This window comes from Staurois parvus, unplaced genomic scaffold (genome assembly GCF_062004578.1).
Source record: "Staurois parvus isolate SC_StPar_1 unplaced genomic scaffold, SC_StPar_1.0 ptg000938l, whole genome shotgun sequence".
NCBI classification, from domain to species: domain Eukaryota; kingdom Metazoa; phylum Chordata; class Amphibia; order Anura; family Ranidae; genus Staurois; species Staurois parvus.
The window spans coordinates 917,832-935,000 of NW_028318734.1; the positions used below are offsets into that span (position 1 = coordinate 917,832).

General features: G+C 44.2%; 1 protein-coding gene across 1 annotated transcript in view; it reads right to left on the reverse strand.

Annotated features, from left to right (window-relative positions):
- Nucleotides 1-12,571: 12,571 nt before the first annotated feature.
- Nucleotides 12,572-17,169, reverse strand: part of LOC149441894 (BOS complex subunit NCLN-like) — a 69,346-nt gene continuing 64,748 nt past the window's right edge. Inside the window, exon 15 of the mRNA XM_089656786.1 lies at nt 12,572-12,749. Coding sequence (XP_089512912.1) covers nt 12,690-12,749 — 60 coding nt within the window. The 3' untranslated portion in view covers nt 12,572-12,689. The remainder of the gene's footprint in view (nt 12,750-17,169) is intronic.

A 17,169-nucleotide genomic window follows, 5' to 3' on the forward strand; every position in this document is an offset into this window, starting at 1 on the left:
TCACGCTCACACCACAACTTGGCGTCATTAAGCGACATTTCAATAAATAAAAAAAATAAATACAAAAAGTAAACAGTGCCGCATGTTACATAGTTAGTCTGGCTGAGAAAAGACAAAAGTCCATCCAGTTCAATCCTATACCCACAGCTGATCCAGAGGAAGACAAAAAAACCCAGCAAAGCACGATCCAATTTGCTCCTGCAGGGGAAAAAAATTCCTTCCTGATCCCCCCGAGAGGCAATCAGATATTCCTTGTAGTAAAGACACCATGCTCCCAGGGGCGGACTGACCATTTGGGAACTCGGGCACTGCCCAAGGGCCCGGGGTCAGTAGGGGGCCCTATGAGATGCCCCTGGTACCTTTCATAGGTTTTTTTGGGTGTGGTTTGGGTGTGGGTGAGGATACAGTGGCTCCATGATCCCCTATTGCCCGGGGGCCCCCTGAGTTGTCAATCCGCCCCTGCATGCTCCTGTTCACTTCCTGTACAGAATCGACCCCACCGGGTGTGAATGACCCCCCAGTGATAACCCCACTTTCTCACCGCAAGGAGTCCGGCCTTTACAGTCAGGTGGGGCTGTACACATGCCATGCCCACGGCATTGATGCCAATGGGACCACAAGCTAAATGCTTGGCTCACAGTGGCGGGGTGATCCTGCAATGCAAAAAATGAACAGCCATCAGGAGGGGGCTAGAGGACCTCCTAAAAGCCTACCAGGAGGGAGCTAGAGTGCCTCCTAAAAGCCTACCAGGAGGGGGCTAGAGGACCTCCTAAAAGCCTACCAGGAGGGAGCTAGAGGGCCTTCTAAAAGCCTACCAGGAGGGGGCTAGAGGGCCTCCTAAAAGCCTACCAGGAGGGGGCTAGAGGGCCTCCTAAAAGCCTACCAGGAGGGGGCTAGAGGGCCTCCTAAAAGCCTACCAGGAGGGGGATAGAGGGCCTCCTAAAAGCCTACCAGGAGAGGGCTAGAGGGCCTCCTAAAAGCCTACCAGGAGGGGGCTAGAGGGCCTCCTAAAAGCCTACCAGGAGGGGGCTAGATGGCCTCCTAAAAGCCTACCAGAAGGGGGCTAGAGGGCCTCCTAAAAGCCTACCAGAAGGGGGCTAGAGGGCCTCCTAAAAGCCTACCAGAAGGGGGCAAGATGGCCTCCTAAAAGCCTACCAGGAGGGGGCTAGATGGCCTCCTAAAAGCCTACCAGGAGGGGGCAAGATGGCCTCCTAAAAGCCTACCAACCATTGCTATACCGCCTTCTGATAAACATCGAAACATAGAAAAGTGACGGGAGTGGTCAATCAAATCTGCCTTTTTTTTTGGTGTGTGTGTGTATTTTTTTGGTGTTTTTTTTTTTTAGTTTTTTTTTGTTTTGTTTTTTTGGGGGGAGGGGGGGGGGTTTGTTTTTGTTAACTTTTTTGTCTGACTATGCTTGTCCCAAGCATGTTTGAGCTATTTGCTCTATAATTGTCTAATGTTTTTGGCTTTTTTTTTTCTAAAGTACTGTATATCTTATATACAGTCAGGTCCGTGGATTAGGGGGTACCACCAGTCCTCCTGTAAATGACCCAGGCCATCAGGGGGGCCCAGGCAGCTGGGTGAATTGGATGTGGGTAGGGAGGGTGATTGGCACAGCTGGGAGGGTGATTAATAGAACTGATCCCTTGTATAGCTCTCTTTGCAGCAGCTGAAAGCCGGCTTCTTCACCTCTCCCGCTGGCTTTCAGCTGAAGCAGAGGATCGGTTCCAGAAATCCCCCCCGCTGCACCCATTACCCTTCCTGTGCACCATACATTTCTCCATACTACCTAGGCCCCCCTGTGTGCCCCCAACCCCGCAGTGTTGCTGTCTTCCCTCCTCTCCTTCCCACCGGCAACAGCAAAAGCACTGACACTGTACTAATGGCACTGGGCAGGAAGGGGTTAACATGTGGGGTGATCAATGGGTTAACTGTGTGCTGTGTGTGTTTTACTAGGGAGACATGCTGCAGTGTATCGCTCTGCTGTGCATGTCGGTGCTGACAGGGGAGCAGAGGCAGACTGACAACTCATGGGGCCTCCGGGCAATAGGGGATCATGGGGCCCCTGTGTCCTTGCCCAAACTCAAAAAAGCCTATGAAAAAGGTACCATGGGGCCCCCTACTGACCCCGGGCCCTTGTGCAGTGCCCGAGTTTCCAAATGGTCAGTCCGCCTCTGCAGGGGAGAGATCTGTGTTGTTTAGACACAGGTCTCTCCCCTTTCACTGTTCCTCTGTGATCTCCGGGTGCCGGCGGGGAATGTCTGGCCGGGACCTGGTCATCGACATCTATAGCTGCCAATGGCATTTCCTACCCGGAAATGCAATATCATGTATACATACGTGATTTTGCGCAGCCCTGCCGCCCTGTAGCAGTAGTTCTGCTGTAGGACGGCGAGGAAAGTGGTTAAACGCGGTCTATGGAGTCAGTAAAATAATTCCTTCTTTATTTCCTGTGAAATATATACATTTAAATGTGGGATTTAGGGCTGATAAACTGCATGTGTGTGTCAGTTTCAGAATGAGGACCACAAAGGATTGCTGAGGTACAGTGTGTGCAGGCTGCACAATATTCCCTCCAAAGCATGAGGTGTATGTAGTGTAGCCAACAGGGCCACAAGATATTGCTGAGACACTGTCTGTACAGCTGCACAATATTCCTTCTTTTATATGAAAAATATACAGTACAGATCTCCTTCCAGCTGCAGACTCTGGATCCCTGAACTCTGTGTGTTATAGACCCCCGACCCTCACACTCTGTGTTATAGACCCCCGACCCTCACACTCTGTGTTATAGACCCCCGTCCCTCACACTCTGTGTGTTATAGACCCCCGACCCTCACACTCTGTGTGTTATAGACCCCCGACCCTCACACTCTGTGTGTTATAGACCCCCGACCCTCACACTCTGTGTGTTATAGACCCCCGACCTTCACACTCTGTGTTATAGACCCCCGACCCTCACACTCTGTGTTAAAGACCCCCGACCCTCACACTCTGTGTTATAGACCCCCATCCCTCACACTCTGTGTGTTATAGACCCCCGACCCTCACACTCTGTGTGTTATAGACCCCCGACCCTCACACTCTGTGTTATAGACCCCCGTCCCTCACACTCTGTGTGTTATAGACCCCCGACCCTCACACTCTGTGTGTTATAGACCCCCGACCCTCACACTCTGTGTGTTATAGACCCCCGACCCTCACACTCTGTGTGTTATAGACCCCCGACCCTCACACTCTGTGTGTTATAGACCCCCGACCCCCACACTCTGTGTGTTATAGACCCCCGACCCTCACACTCTGTGTTATAGACCCCTGACCCTCACACTCTGTGTGTTATATACCCCCGACCCTCACACTCTGTGTGTTATATACCCCCGACCCTCACACTCTGTGTGTTATATACCCCCGACCCTCACACTCTGTGTTATAGACCCCCGACCCCCACACTCTGTGTGTTATAAACCCCCGACCCTCACACTCTGTGTATTATAGACCCCCGACCCTCACACTCTGTGTATTATATACCACCGACCCTCACACTCTGTGTTATAGACCCCCGACCCTCACACTCTGTGTATTATAGACCCCCGACCCTCACACTCTGTGTATTATATACCACCGACCCTCACACTCTGTCTTATAGACCCCAGACCCTCACACTCTGTGTGTTATAGACCCCTGACCCCCACACTCTGTGTGTTATAGACCCCCAACCCCCACACTTTGTGTGTTATAGACCCCCGACCCCACACTTTGTGTGTTATAGACCCCTGACCCTCACAATCTGTGTTATATACCCCCGACCCTCACACACTGTGTTATAGACCCCGACCCTCACACTCTGTGTATTATAGACCCCCGACCCTCACACTCTGTGTATTATAGACCCCCGACCCCCACACTCTGTGTGTTATAGACCCCCGACCCTCACACTCTGTGTGTTATATACCCCCGACCCTCACACTCTGTGTGTTATAGACCCTCGACCCTCACACTCTGTGTGTTATATACCCCCGACCCTCACACTCTGTGTGTTATAGACCCCCAACCCTCACACTCTGTGTGTTATAGACCCCTGACCTTCACACACTGTGTTATAGACCCTCCCGACCCTCACACTCTGTGTTATAGACCCCCGACCCTCACACTCTGTGTGTTATAGACCCCCGACCCTCACACTCTGTGTGTTATAGACCACCGACCCTCACACTTTGTGTGTTATAGACCACCGACCCTCACACTCTGTGTGTTATAGACCACCGACCCTCACACTTTGTGTGTTATAGACCACCGACCCTCACACTCTGTGTTATAGACCCCCGACCCTCACACTCTGTGTTATAGACCCCAGACCCTCATACTCTGTGTGTTATATACCCATGACCCTCACACTCTGTGTATTATAGACCCCCGATCCTCACACTCTGTGTGTTATAGACCCCCGACCCTCACACTCTGTGTGTTATAGACCCCCAACCCTCACACTCTGTGTGTTATAGACCCCCGACCCTCACACTCTGTGTGTTATAGACCCCCGACCCTCACACTCTGTGTGTTATAGACCCCTATGTGTCCAATTGCACAGCACACAATTTGCATGTGATATGCAGAGGAATGCGGTGCGGTTCCTGTGCGAATCACATGCGATATACCGCACCGCATATGTGTGAACCCGGCCTCAATATTTCTTCCAGTTCACAACATAGAATCACGGTCCGGATGCATTTCTGTACGTGCGTTTTTGACGATTTCTGGTGCGTTTTTGATGCATTCTATTTCACATTTTCTTCAGATTAATAGACATGTGCGTTCCTGTGCATTTTTGGTGTATTTTTTATGCATTTTACTTTATTCTAGTACAGTTCAGTGCAGACAAAATGTTCTACTTTTTTTTTTCTGGAACTGGAACACACTGGAACTGACCGCACTGGTGTGAACAATCCCATTGGAAACCATGTAACCTACCACCAATGCGTTTTTGATGCAGAAAAAAAAACGCATTGGACTGCATGTGATGTGAGCTGACCCCTATCAATTTTTTTTTTACCCTAGAAGCTGCATGAAGTATTTTAGCAAATGAGGCCTGAAAGAGAATATTGAAACACCGCCGCTGAAGTATCACTGCAGATCGCTCTTCAGAGATCAACGCATAATGTATGGGCAGCCTTAGGCAGGACATACACGAGTCGAATTCTGAACGAATGTTCTTTAGAAAATCGGAAATTTCATGCATTTTGTAATCCAAAGGAGCCACCATTGATTTCTTTTGAAAAACCGTAAATCAGATTTTTCATTCAAATTTTGCACCATGAGTGGGGCCGGACGATTTTTGCGCGGTGAATTTGAATGATCGGTCATGTTGGAAATTTTGTTGAAAAATGAACGAATTTCTAATCAGTGATGGGGGAATTGTGCGAGAAATATAATTGAAAAAGAAATACATGTGAGCTGTGACCTGGAATGAAAAGAAGATTCCCAGCCACAAAAATTATTTTCTGTAGGGGAAATTGAAGGCTTGGTTGGTCGAATTTCAAAATCAATGGTGGTGCCAGCGGATTACAAAATGCACAAAATTTCTGATTTTCTACAGAAAATTTGTTCAGAATTCGAACCGCGTATGGCCTGCATAACACACCCTGTTGATTAGAATCAGGCCTGAGGCTCTGACTTTGATTAGAAGTCTGCTAATGAGGTCAGGTGTGACACCTGCTGCATGGTCTTGCTTTATGCCGGCCATACATGGGTCGAAATTCGGCCGATTTTTCATCCAAAAATTCGACCTAAGAATAATCAGATGATTTTCACTCTGTTAGTGGAGTCAATGGCACCGGACGATTTTCGCTCTGTTAGTGGGGTCAATGGCACCGGACGATTTTCTCTCTGTTAGTGGGGTCAATGACACCGGACGATTTTCGCTCTGTTAGGGGAGTCAATGGCACCGGACGATTTTCTCTCCGTTAGTGGGGTCAATGGCACCGGACGATTTTCTCTCTGTTAGTGGGTCAATGGCACCGGACGATTTTCGCTGTTAGTGGGGTCAATGGCACCGGACGATTTTCTCTCTGTTAGTGGGTCAATGGCACCGGACGATTTTCGCTGTTAGTGGGATCAATGGCACCGGACGATTTTCTCTCTGTTAGTGGGTCAATGGCACCGGACGATTTTCGCTCTGTTAGTGGGGTCAATGGCACCGGACGATTTTCGCTCTGTTAGTGGGGTCAATGGCACCGGACGATTTTCTCTCTGTTAGTGGGTCAATGGCACCGGACGATTTTTGCTGTTAGTGGGATCAATGGCACCGGACGATTTTCGCTCTGTTAGTGGGGTCAATGGCACCGGACGATTTTCACTCTGTTAGTGGGGTCAATGGCACCGGACGATTTTCTCTCTGTTAGTGGGGTCAATGGCACCGGACGATTTTCGCTCTGTTACTGGAGGCAATGGCACCGGACGATTTTCGCTCTGTTAGTGGAGTCAATGGCACCGGACGATTTTCGCTCTGTTAGTGGAGTCAATGGCACCGGACGATTTTCGCTCTGTTAGTGGAGTCAATGGCACCGGACGATTTTCGCTCTGTTAGTGGGGTCAATGGCACCGGACGATTTTCGCTCTGTTAGTGGGGTCAATGACACCGGACGATTTTCGCTGTTAGTGGGGTCAATGGCACCGGACGATTTTCGCTCTGTTAGTGGGGTCAATGGCACCGGACGATTTTCTCTCTGTTAGTGGGGTCAATGGCACCGGACGATTTTCTCTCTGTTAGTGGGGTCAATGGCACCGGACGATTTTCGCTGTTAGTGGGGTCAATGGCACCGGACGATTTTCGCTCTGTTAGTGGGGTCAATGGCACCGGACGATTTTCACTCTGTTAGTGGGCTCAATGGCACCGGACGATTTTCTCTCTGTTAGTGGGGTCAATGGCACCGGACGATTTTCTCTCTGTTAGTGGGGTCAATGGCACCGGACGATTTTCGCTCTGTTACTGGAGGCAATGGCACCGGACGATTTTCGCTCTGTTAGTGGAGTCAATGGCACCGGACGATTTTCGCTCTGTTAGTGGAGTCAATGGCACCGGACGATTTTCGCTCTGTTAGTGGAGTCAATGGCACCGGACGATTTTCGCTCTGTTAGTGGGGTCAATGGCACCGGACGATTTTCGCTCTGTTAGTGGGGTCAATGACACCGGACGATTTTCGCTGTTAGTGGGGTCAATGGCACCGGACGATTTTCGCTCTGTTAGTGGGGTCAATGGCACCGGACGATTTTCTCTCTGTTAGTGGGGTCAATGGCACCGGACGATTTTCTCTCTGTTAGTGGGGTCAATGGCACCGGACGATTTTCTCTCTGTTAGTGGGGTCAATGGCACCGGACGATTTTCGCTCTGTTAGTGGAGTCAATGGCACCGGACGATTTTCGCTGTTAGTGGGGTCAATGGCACCGGACGATTTTCGCTCTGTTAGTGGGGTCAATGGCACCGGACGATTTTCACTCTGTTAGTGGGCTCAATGGCACCGGACGATTTTCTCTCTGTTAGTGGGGTCAATGGCACCGGACGATTTTCTCGCTGTTAGTGGAGTCCATGACACCGGACGATTTTTGCTCTGTTAGTGGAGTCAATGGCACCGGACGATTTTCGCTGTTATTGGGGTCAATGGCACCGGACGATTTTCTCTCTGTTAGTGGGGTCAATGGCACCGGACGATTTTCTCGCTGTTAGTGGAGTCAATGGCACCGGACGATTTTCTCGCTGTTAGTGGGGTCAATGGCAACGGACGATTTTCTCGCTGTTAGTGGGGTCAATGGCACCGGACGATTTTCTCTGTTAGTGGAGTCAATGGCACCGGACGATTTTCGCTCTGTTAGTGGGGTCAATGGCACCGGACGATTTTCTCTCTGTTAGTGGGGTCAATGGCACCGGACGATTTTCGCTCTGTTACTGGAGGCAATGGCACCGGACGATTTTCGCTCTGTTAGTGGAGTCAATGGCACCGGACGATTTTCGCTCTGTTAGTGGAGTCAATGGCACCGGACGATTTTCGCTCTGTTAGTGGAGTCAATGGCACCGGACGATTTTCGCTCTGTTAGTGGGGTCAATGGCACCGGACGATTTTCGCTCTGTTAGTGGGGTCAATGACACCGGACGATTTTCGCTGTTAGTGGGGTCAATGGCACCGGACGATTTTCGCTCTGTTAGTGGGGTCAATGGCACCGGACGATTTTCTCTCTGTTAGTGGGGTCAATGGCACCGGACGATTTTCTCTCTGTTAGTGGGGTCAATGGCACCGGACGATTTTCGCTGTTAGTGGGGTCAATGGCACCGGACGATTTTCGCTCTGTTAGTGGGGTCAATGGCACCGGACGATTTTCACTCTGTTAGTGGGCTCAATGGCACCGGACGATTTTCTCGCTGTTAGTGGGGTCAATGGCACCGGACGATTTTCTCGCTGTTAGTGGAGTCCATGACACCGGACGATTTTTGCTCTGTTAGTGGAGTCCATGACACCGGACGATTTTCACTCTGTTAGTGGGCTCAATGGCACCGGACGATTTTCGCTGTTAGTGGGGTCAATGGCACCGGACGATTTTCTCTCTGTTAGTGGGGTCAATGGCACCGGACGATTTTCTCGCTGTTAGTGGAGTCAACGGCACCGGACGATTTTCTCGCTGTTAGTGGGGTCAATGGCAACGGACGATTTTCTCGCTGTTAGTGGGGTCAATGGCACCGGACGATTTTCTCTGTTAGTGGAGTCAATGGCACCGGACGATTTTCGCTTTGTTAGTGGGGTCAATGGCACCGGACGATTTTCGCTCTGTTAGTGGGGTCAATGGCACCGGACGATTTTTGCTCTGTTAGTGGGGTCAATGGCACCGGACGATTTTCGTTCTGTTAGTGGGGTCAATGGCACCGGACGATTTTCGTTCTGTTAGTGGGGTCAATGGCACCGGACGATTTTCGTTCTGTTAGTGGGGTCAATGGCACCGGACGATTTTCGAGCGTGTTGGAAATATTTTGGAAAACAAACAAATTTCTAATCAATAACAGGGGAATTGTGTGAGAAATGTAATAAAAAAAGAAATGAGCCGTGACCTGGAAAGAAAAGAAAATTCTTTTCTTTATCAACATGTGAAATTGAAGGCTTGGTTGGTCGAATTTCGAAATCAATGGTGGCGCCATCAGGTTAGAAAGCGCACAAAATTTCAGAATTTCTAAAGGAAATTTGTTAGGAATTCGACCCGTGTATGGTCTGCCTAAATCATGAATTAGGGCCCTAGAATCATTGTTTTCACTCCACCATTTGCGATGATACCTCTCATGTGTGACGCAGTTTACATACATGTACTCACCATAGGCTGTGCCTATTATATGGGGTGTGTGCAAGGATGACGGGGGTGCTTTACAATTTTTAATAATTTTATTTATTTTTATGTGATTTTTCTAGACTCTTTTTTATTTATTTTTAATTATTTTTAATAATTTTATTTATTTTTAATACATTTTTTTTTCTTTTTAATTTTTTTTTTTATTATTTTTAATAATTTTATTTATTTTTATGTGATTTTTTTTTTAAACCCTTTTTTATTTATTTTTTTTAACCAATACCCAGTTCACAGTTGCAGCAGCAACACTGAGCTTGATTTAACCACTTATCTACCATGAGATCCAGAAGGTTTTATCCCTTTCACTCCACCATTTGTGATGATACCTCTCATGTGTTTACATACATGTGCTCACCATAGGCTGTGCCTATTATATGGGGTGTGTGCAAGGATGATGGGGGTGCTTTACAATTATTTTTAATAATTTTATTTCTTTTTATGTGATGTTTTTAAACTCTTTTTTTATTTATTTTTATTTGTTTTTAATTATTTTTAATACTTTTATTTATTTGTATGTGATTTTTTTTTAAACCCTTTTTTATTTGATAATTTTTATTTATTTTTAATTCTTTTTAATAATTTTATTTCTATTTATGTGAGTTTTTTTAAACCCTTTTGTTTTTTTTTTCTTTAATGTTTTTTTTTTAATTATTTATAATAGTTTCATTTATTTTTATGTGATTTTCTTTTTTAAAAACCCTTTTTTATTTTTTTTTAACCAATACCCAGTTCACAGTTGCAGCAGCAACACTGAGACTGATTTAACCACTTATCTACCATGAGATCCAGAAGGTTTTTTTAAAACTCTTTTTTATTTATTTTTAATTCTTTTTAATACTTTTATTTATTGATTATGTGATTTTTTTTAACCCTTTTTATTCATTTATTTTTAATTATTTTGAATAATTTTATTTCTATTTATGTGAGTTTTTTTAAACCCTTTTGTTTTGTTTTTTTCTTTTTAATATTTTTTTAATTATTTATAATAATTTCATTTATTTTTATGTGATTTTTAAAAAAAAAAAAAAAACCTTTTTTATTTATTTTTTTAACCAATACCCAGTTCACAGTTGCAACACTGAGCTTGATTTAAACACTTATCTACCATAAGCTCCAGAAGGTTTTACCCTCTTCTTAACCAGAACATTTTTTTTGCTATTTGGCACTGAGCTTCTTTAACTGGCAAATTGCGCTGTCATACAACACTGTACCCAAATTAAATTTATATCTTTTTTTTTAACACAAATAGAACTTTCTTTTACATACATGTGCTCACCATAAGCTGTGCCTATTATATGGGGTGTGTGCAAGGATGACAGGGGTGCTTTACAATTATTTTTAATAATTTTATTTATTTTTATGTGATTTTTTTTAAACTCTTTTTTATTTATTTTTTATTCTTTTTAATACTTTTATTTATTATGTGATTTTTTTTAACCCTTTTTATTCATTTATTTTTAATTATTTTGAATAATTTTATTTCTATTTATGTGAGTTTTTTTAAACCCTTTTGTTTTGTTTTTTTCTTTTTAATATTTTTTTAATTATTTATAATAATTTCATTTATTTTTATGTGATTTTTTTTTATTAAAAAAAACCTTTTTTATTTATTTTTTTAACCAATACCCAGTCCACAGTTGCAACACTGAGCTTGATTTAAACACTTATCTACCATAAGCTCCAGAAGGTTTTACCCTCTTCTTAACCAGAACATTTTTTTTGCTATTTGGCACTGAGCTTCTTTAACTGGCAAATTGCGCGGTCATACAACACTGTACCCAAATTAAATTTATATCTTTTTTTTTTAACACAAATAGAACTTTCTTTTACATACATGTGCTCACCATAGTCTGTGCCTATTATATGGGGTGTGTGCAAGGATGACAGGGGTGCTTTACAATTATTTTTAATAATTTTATTTATTTTTATGTGATTTTTTTTAAACTCTTTTTTATTTATTTTTTATTCTTTTTAATACTTTTATTTATTGATTATGTGATTTTTTTTAACCCTTTTTATTCATTTATTTTTAATTATTTTGAATAATTTTATTTCTATTTATGTGAGTTTTTTTAAACCCTTTTGTTTTGTTTTTTTCTTTTTAATATTTTTTTAATTATTTATAATAATTTCATTTATTTTTATGTGATTTTTTTTAAAAAAAAAAAACTTTTTTATTTATTTTTTTAACCAATACCCAGTCCACAGTTGCAACACTGAGCTTGATTTAAACACTTATCTACCATAAGCTCCAGAAGGTTTTACCCTCTTCTTAACCAGAACATTTTTTTTGCTATTTGGCACTGAGCTTCTTTAACTGGCAAATTGCGCTGTCATACAACACTGTACCCAAATGAAATTTATATAATATTTTTTATACAAATAGAACTTTATTTTAGTGGTATTTGACCACCACTGGGTTTTTTTTTTATTATTTATTATATAAATAAAAACATTATTAACATTTTTGAAAAAAAAAAAAACCCTATATATCGTCTGCTGTTATAAAAAAATCCAATAAATTCAAATGTTGTGATGAATTTAGGCCAAAATGTACTCTGCTATATGTCTTTGGCAAAATTTAAAAAAAAAATCCCCATATGTTTATATTAATTGGTTTTATAGCGACTATTTTAAAAATGATCAATCCTGATGCACTGACGATCGATCTCATTTCTTGGGGCCCTAAAATGCCAATATCGTCCAAATTACCCCTTTTTGGAAAGCAGACGGTCCAAGGTGTTTACTAAGAGGCATGGCGAGTTTTCTGAAGTTGCAATTTTTTTTTTTCACAATTTTTTGGAAGATGAAGAAATAATAATAATTAAATAAAAACTTTTTTTTTTACAATTTTAAGGAAGACGAATAATTCAATAAAAACATTTTTTTTCCCAATTTTTTTTTTTTGCATACTGTCAAAAGCATCATGTGACTGGGGAGGAGGTGATCAAGGACACTGACTGGTGACAGTATGTAAAAAACAACAACAACAAAAAGCAAAAAATAAAATAAATAATTTTTTATTACATTTTATTTTTTTCTTTTACTGTTTTTTTCCCTTGTTTTTATTTGTTTACTATTTGTTTTTATACCCTTTCTTCAGAGTAGCTCAGTGTCACCATAGTGGTATTGCCGCCCGTGGAGCCCAAACCCACCGGTGACAACGAGTTCACAGACCAATAAAAAGTTTACTTTTACAATATGTGTATTTTTTTTATTTTTTTTAGAAAACAGACAGATGCGACGTAACAATCTGAGTTCCATTCAGTGATGAAGAGGAGGGATGGCGGATCTCGGGCGGCTCTTCATCTCCTCTTCCGCTTCGTAATGAGGAGGACAAACCTATTATAAGCCGGGCCGAAGTTCTGGGAGAAAAGAGGAAAAAAAAGGACTAATTTTAATCACATGACAGATTCAACTCACAAAGATAACAGGCTGGGATAACCTACGTAGAAGAAAAATATATTTTAAATTATATTTTAAATATATTTTAAAAATATTCTTCCCAAATATATTGACACATATTTGAAATGCTACAATTTTGGCCGCATTCAATATATTAAAAAAAAAACAAAAAAACAAAAAAACAAATTATTTCATTAAAAAAAAAAAAAAAAAAAAAAAATATATATATATATATATATATATATATATATATATATACATAATATATAGATATATATATACATACATACATACACACTGTATGTTGAAATGTGTTTTTTATATATTACAAAGTACATGAAAAATATTTTTAAAAATATAAAAAAAAATTTAAATATATTCTTCAGATTTAGCATGTAACTGAGAAAAAAAGCCCTGAAAATGACAGTTACAGTAGATGGCTATTAGCACGTTATCCTTGTGTAAAGCTTCATGGATTGATCTGTATGTGCTGTACTGAAGATGATAATCCCCCCGTCACCTAGCAGCAAGTTATTGATGAAATTATTACTTTGGCCACTAGTAAGATAGGGCAACTGTCATTTATCAGGGAAAATAAACTTTAATTCATCAGGGAAAATAAATTGTCATTTATCAGGGAAAATAAACTGTCATTTATTAGGAAACTTAAACTGTCATTTATCAGGGAAAATAAACTTTAATTCATCAGGGAAAATAAATTGTCATTTATCAGGGAAAATAAACTGTCATTTATTAGGAAACTTAAACTTTCATTTATCAGGGAAAATAAACTGTCGTTTATCAGGTAAAAGCAATTGTCATTTAACAGGGAACGTAAACTGTCATTTATTAGGGAAAATAAACTGTAATTTATCAGGGAAAATAAACTGTCGTTTATTAGGAAACTTAAACTGTCATTTACCAGGAAAAATAAACTGTCATTTATCAGGGAACGTAAGCTGTAATTTGCCAGGGAAAGTAAACTGTCATTTATCAGGGAAAACAAACTGTCATTTATCAGGGAAAGTAAACTAATTTATCAGGGAAAATAAACTGTTTTCCCTGATAAATGACAGTTTACTTTCCCTGATAAATGACAGTTTGTTTTCCCTGATAAATGACAGTTTACTTTCCCTGATAAATGACAAACTGTCATTTATCATGGAAAGTAAACTGTCATCTATCAGGTAAAATAAACTGTCATTTATCAGGGAAAGTAAACTAATTTATCAGGGAAAATAAACTGTCATTTATCAGGAAATGTAAACTGTCATTTATCAGGGAAAATAAACTGTCATTTCTCAGGGAAAGTAAACTGTCATTAATCAGGGAAAATAAATTGTCATTTGTCAGGGAAAACAAACTGTCATTTATCAGGGAAAATAAATTGTCATTTGTCAGGGAAAACAAACTGTCATTTATCAGGGAAAGGCAAATGTCATTTATCAGGGAAAGTAAACTGTCATTTATCAGGGAAAGTGAACTAATTTATCAGGGAAAATAAACTGTCATTTATCAGGAAATGTAAACTGCCATTTATCAGGCAAAATAAACTGTCATTTCTCAGGGAAAGTAAACTGTCATTTCTCAGGGAAAATAAATTGTCATTTGTCAGGGAAAACAAACTGTCATTTGTCAGGGAAAACAAACTGTCATTTATCAGGGAAAGGCAACTGTCATTTATCAGGGAAAGTAAACTGTCACTTATCAGGGAAAATAAACTGTCATTTATCAGTGAATATGCATATGGGTGGTTGTGTTTTCTTGCTGCGCTGTGCACGGGGCCACTACTTGGTTCAGCAGCGTCCTGGTTGAATGCCAATACACAGCACTGCCCATCCTCTGCTGCACTGCAGGATCAACCAGCACTATAAAAAACAAACAATGAAATCCCAGCTCACGTACCGTCCTGCCTGCATCACACCGAACTCCCCCTGCCTGACAGTTCATGTTAAAACAAGAGGCGCAGTGTATATGCTGCAGAGGCCACATCATGGCCCCCCAGTGTGCTGCAGTCCTAAATACATGGGGGGCCATGGCCTCCGGGAACTTCTGTCTGATGTTGTCTGACACGCATCGCCCTTCCATGTGCTCCTTGTGCCAAGGCCAGTTATAGGTCGGGGTGGTCGCCATTTGTTTGTGCTGTTGGAGAACTGGTGAGGAGACACACTGGACATGTGTGTGTGTGTATATATACTCTGCTCAAACCAATGGAAGGAAGACTGAGAACCCATCAGATCCCAATGGGGACGAATCTCCTGCTGGATCTCTATACTGACATGGACGGGGGATGGGTGAGGAACGTAAGGACGCCCCATCATTGGATGAAAATGATCGACCTACAGAGGACTGAATTCACAGACACCCCGAAAATCAAAGTGAAGAAATGATGCAGCAGGCGAGTCTATTTGGCTGAAATGTCATTGCAGCAACTCAGAATGGTCCTCAGTAGTCTGTGTGGCCCCCACGTGCTTGTATGCATGCCTGACGTCGGGGGAGGCTCCTAATGAGACCACGGATGGTGTCCTGGAGGATTTCCTCCCAGATCTGGACCAGGGCATCACTGAGCTCCTGGACAGTCTTAGGTGCTACTTTGTGGCGTCGGATGGACCGAAACATGACATCCCAGAGGGATTCTATTGGATTTAGGTCAGGTGATCGTGGGGGCCATTCAATGGTATCAATTCCTTCATCCTCCAGGAACTGCCTGCATACTCTCCCCACATGAGGCCGGGCATTGTCTGCACCAGGAGGAACCCAGGACCCACTACACCAGGAGGAACCCAGGACCCGCTGCACCAGGAGGAACCCAGGACCCACCGCACCAGGAGGAACCCAGGACCCACCGCACCAGGAGGAACCCAGGACCCTCTGCACCAGGAGGAACCCAGGACCCACCGCACCAGGAGGAACCCAGGACCCACCGCACCAGGAGGAACCCAGGACCCTCTGCACCAGGAGGAACCCAGGACCCACCGCACCAGGAGGAACCCAGGACCCTCTGCACCAGGAGGAACCCAGGACCCTCTGCACCAGGAGGAACCCAGGACCCACTGTACCGGGAGGAACCCAGGACCCTCTGCACCAGGAGGAACCCAGGAACCTCTGCACTAGGAGGAACCCAGGACCCGCTGCACCAGGAGGAACCCAGCACCCACCGCACCAGGAGGAACCCAGGACCCACCGCACCAGGAGGAACCCAGGACCCTCTGCACCAGGAGGAACCCAGGACCCTCTGCACCAGGAGGAACCCAGGACCCTCTGCACCAGGAGGAACCCAGGACCCACTGTACCGGGAGGAACCCAGGACCCTCTGCACCGGGAGGAACCCAGGACCCACTGCACCGGGAGGAACCCAGGACTCTCTGCACCAGGAGGAACCCAGGACTCTCTGCACCAAGAGGAACCCAGGACCCACTGCATCAGGAGGAACCCAGGACCCTCTGCAAAAGGAGGAACCCAGGACCCACTGCAAAAGGAGGAACCCAGGACCCTCTGCACCAGGAGGAACCCAGGACCCACTGCACCAGGAGGGACCCAGGACCCTCTGCACCAGGAGGAACCCAGGACCCACTGCACCAGGAGGAACCCAGGACCCACTGCAAAAGGAGGAACCCAGGACCCACTGCATCAGGAGGAACCCAGTACCCTCTGCACCAGGAGGAACCCAGGACCCACTGCAAAAGGAGGAACCCAGGACCCTCTGCACCAGGAGGAACCCAGGACCCACTGCACCGGGAGGAACCCAGGACTCACCGCACCAGGAGGAACCCAGGACTCTCTGCACCAGGAGGAACCCAGGACCCACTGCATCAGGAGGAACCCAGGACCCTCTGCACCAGGAGGAACCCAGGACCCCCTGCACCAGCAGGAACCCAGGACCCACTGCACCAAGAGGAACCCAGGACCCACTGCACCAGGAGGAACCCAGGACCCTCTGCACCAGCAGGAACCCAGGACCCACTGCACCAGGAGGAACCCAGGACCCACTGCACCAGGAGGAACCCAGGACCCTGTGCACCAGGAGGAACCCAGGACCCACTGCACCAGGAGGAACCCAGGACCCACTGCACCAGCATAGGGTCTGACAATGGGTCCAAGGACTTCATCCCGATACCTAATGGCAGTCAGGGTGCCATAGTCTATCCTGTAGAGGTCTGTGTGTCCCTCCATGGAGATGCCTCCCCAGACCATCACTGACCCACCACCACAACGGTCATACTGAACCATGTTACAGGCAGCAGAACGTTCTCCACGGCTTCTCCAGACCCTTTCATGTCTGTCACATTTGCTCAGGGGGAACCTGCTCTCATCTGTGAAAAGCACAGGGTGCCAGTGGTGGACCTGACAATTCTGGGGTTCAATGGCCAATGCCAATCC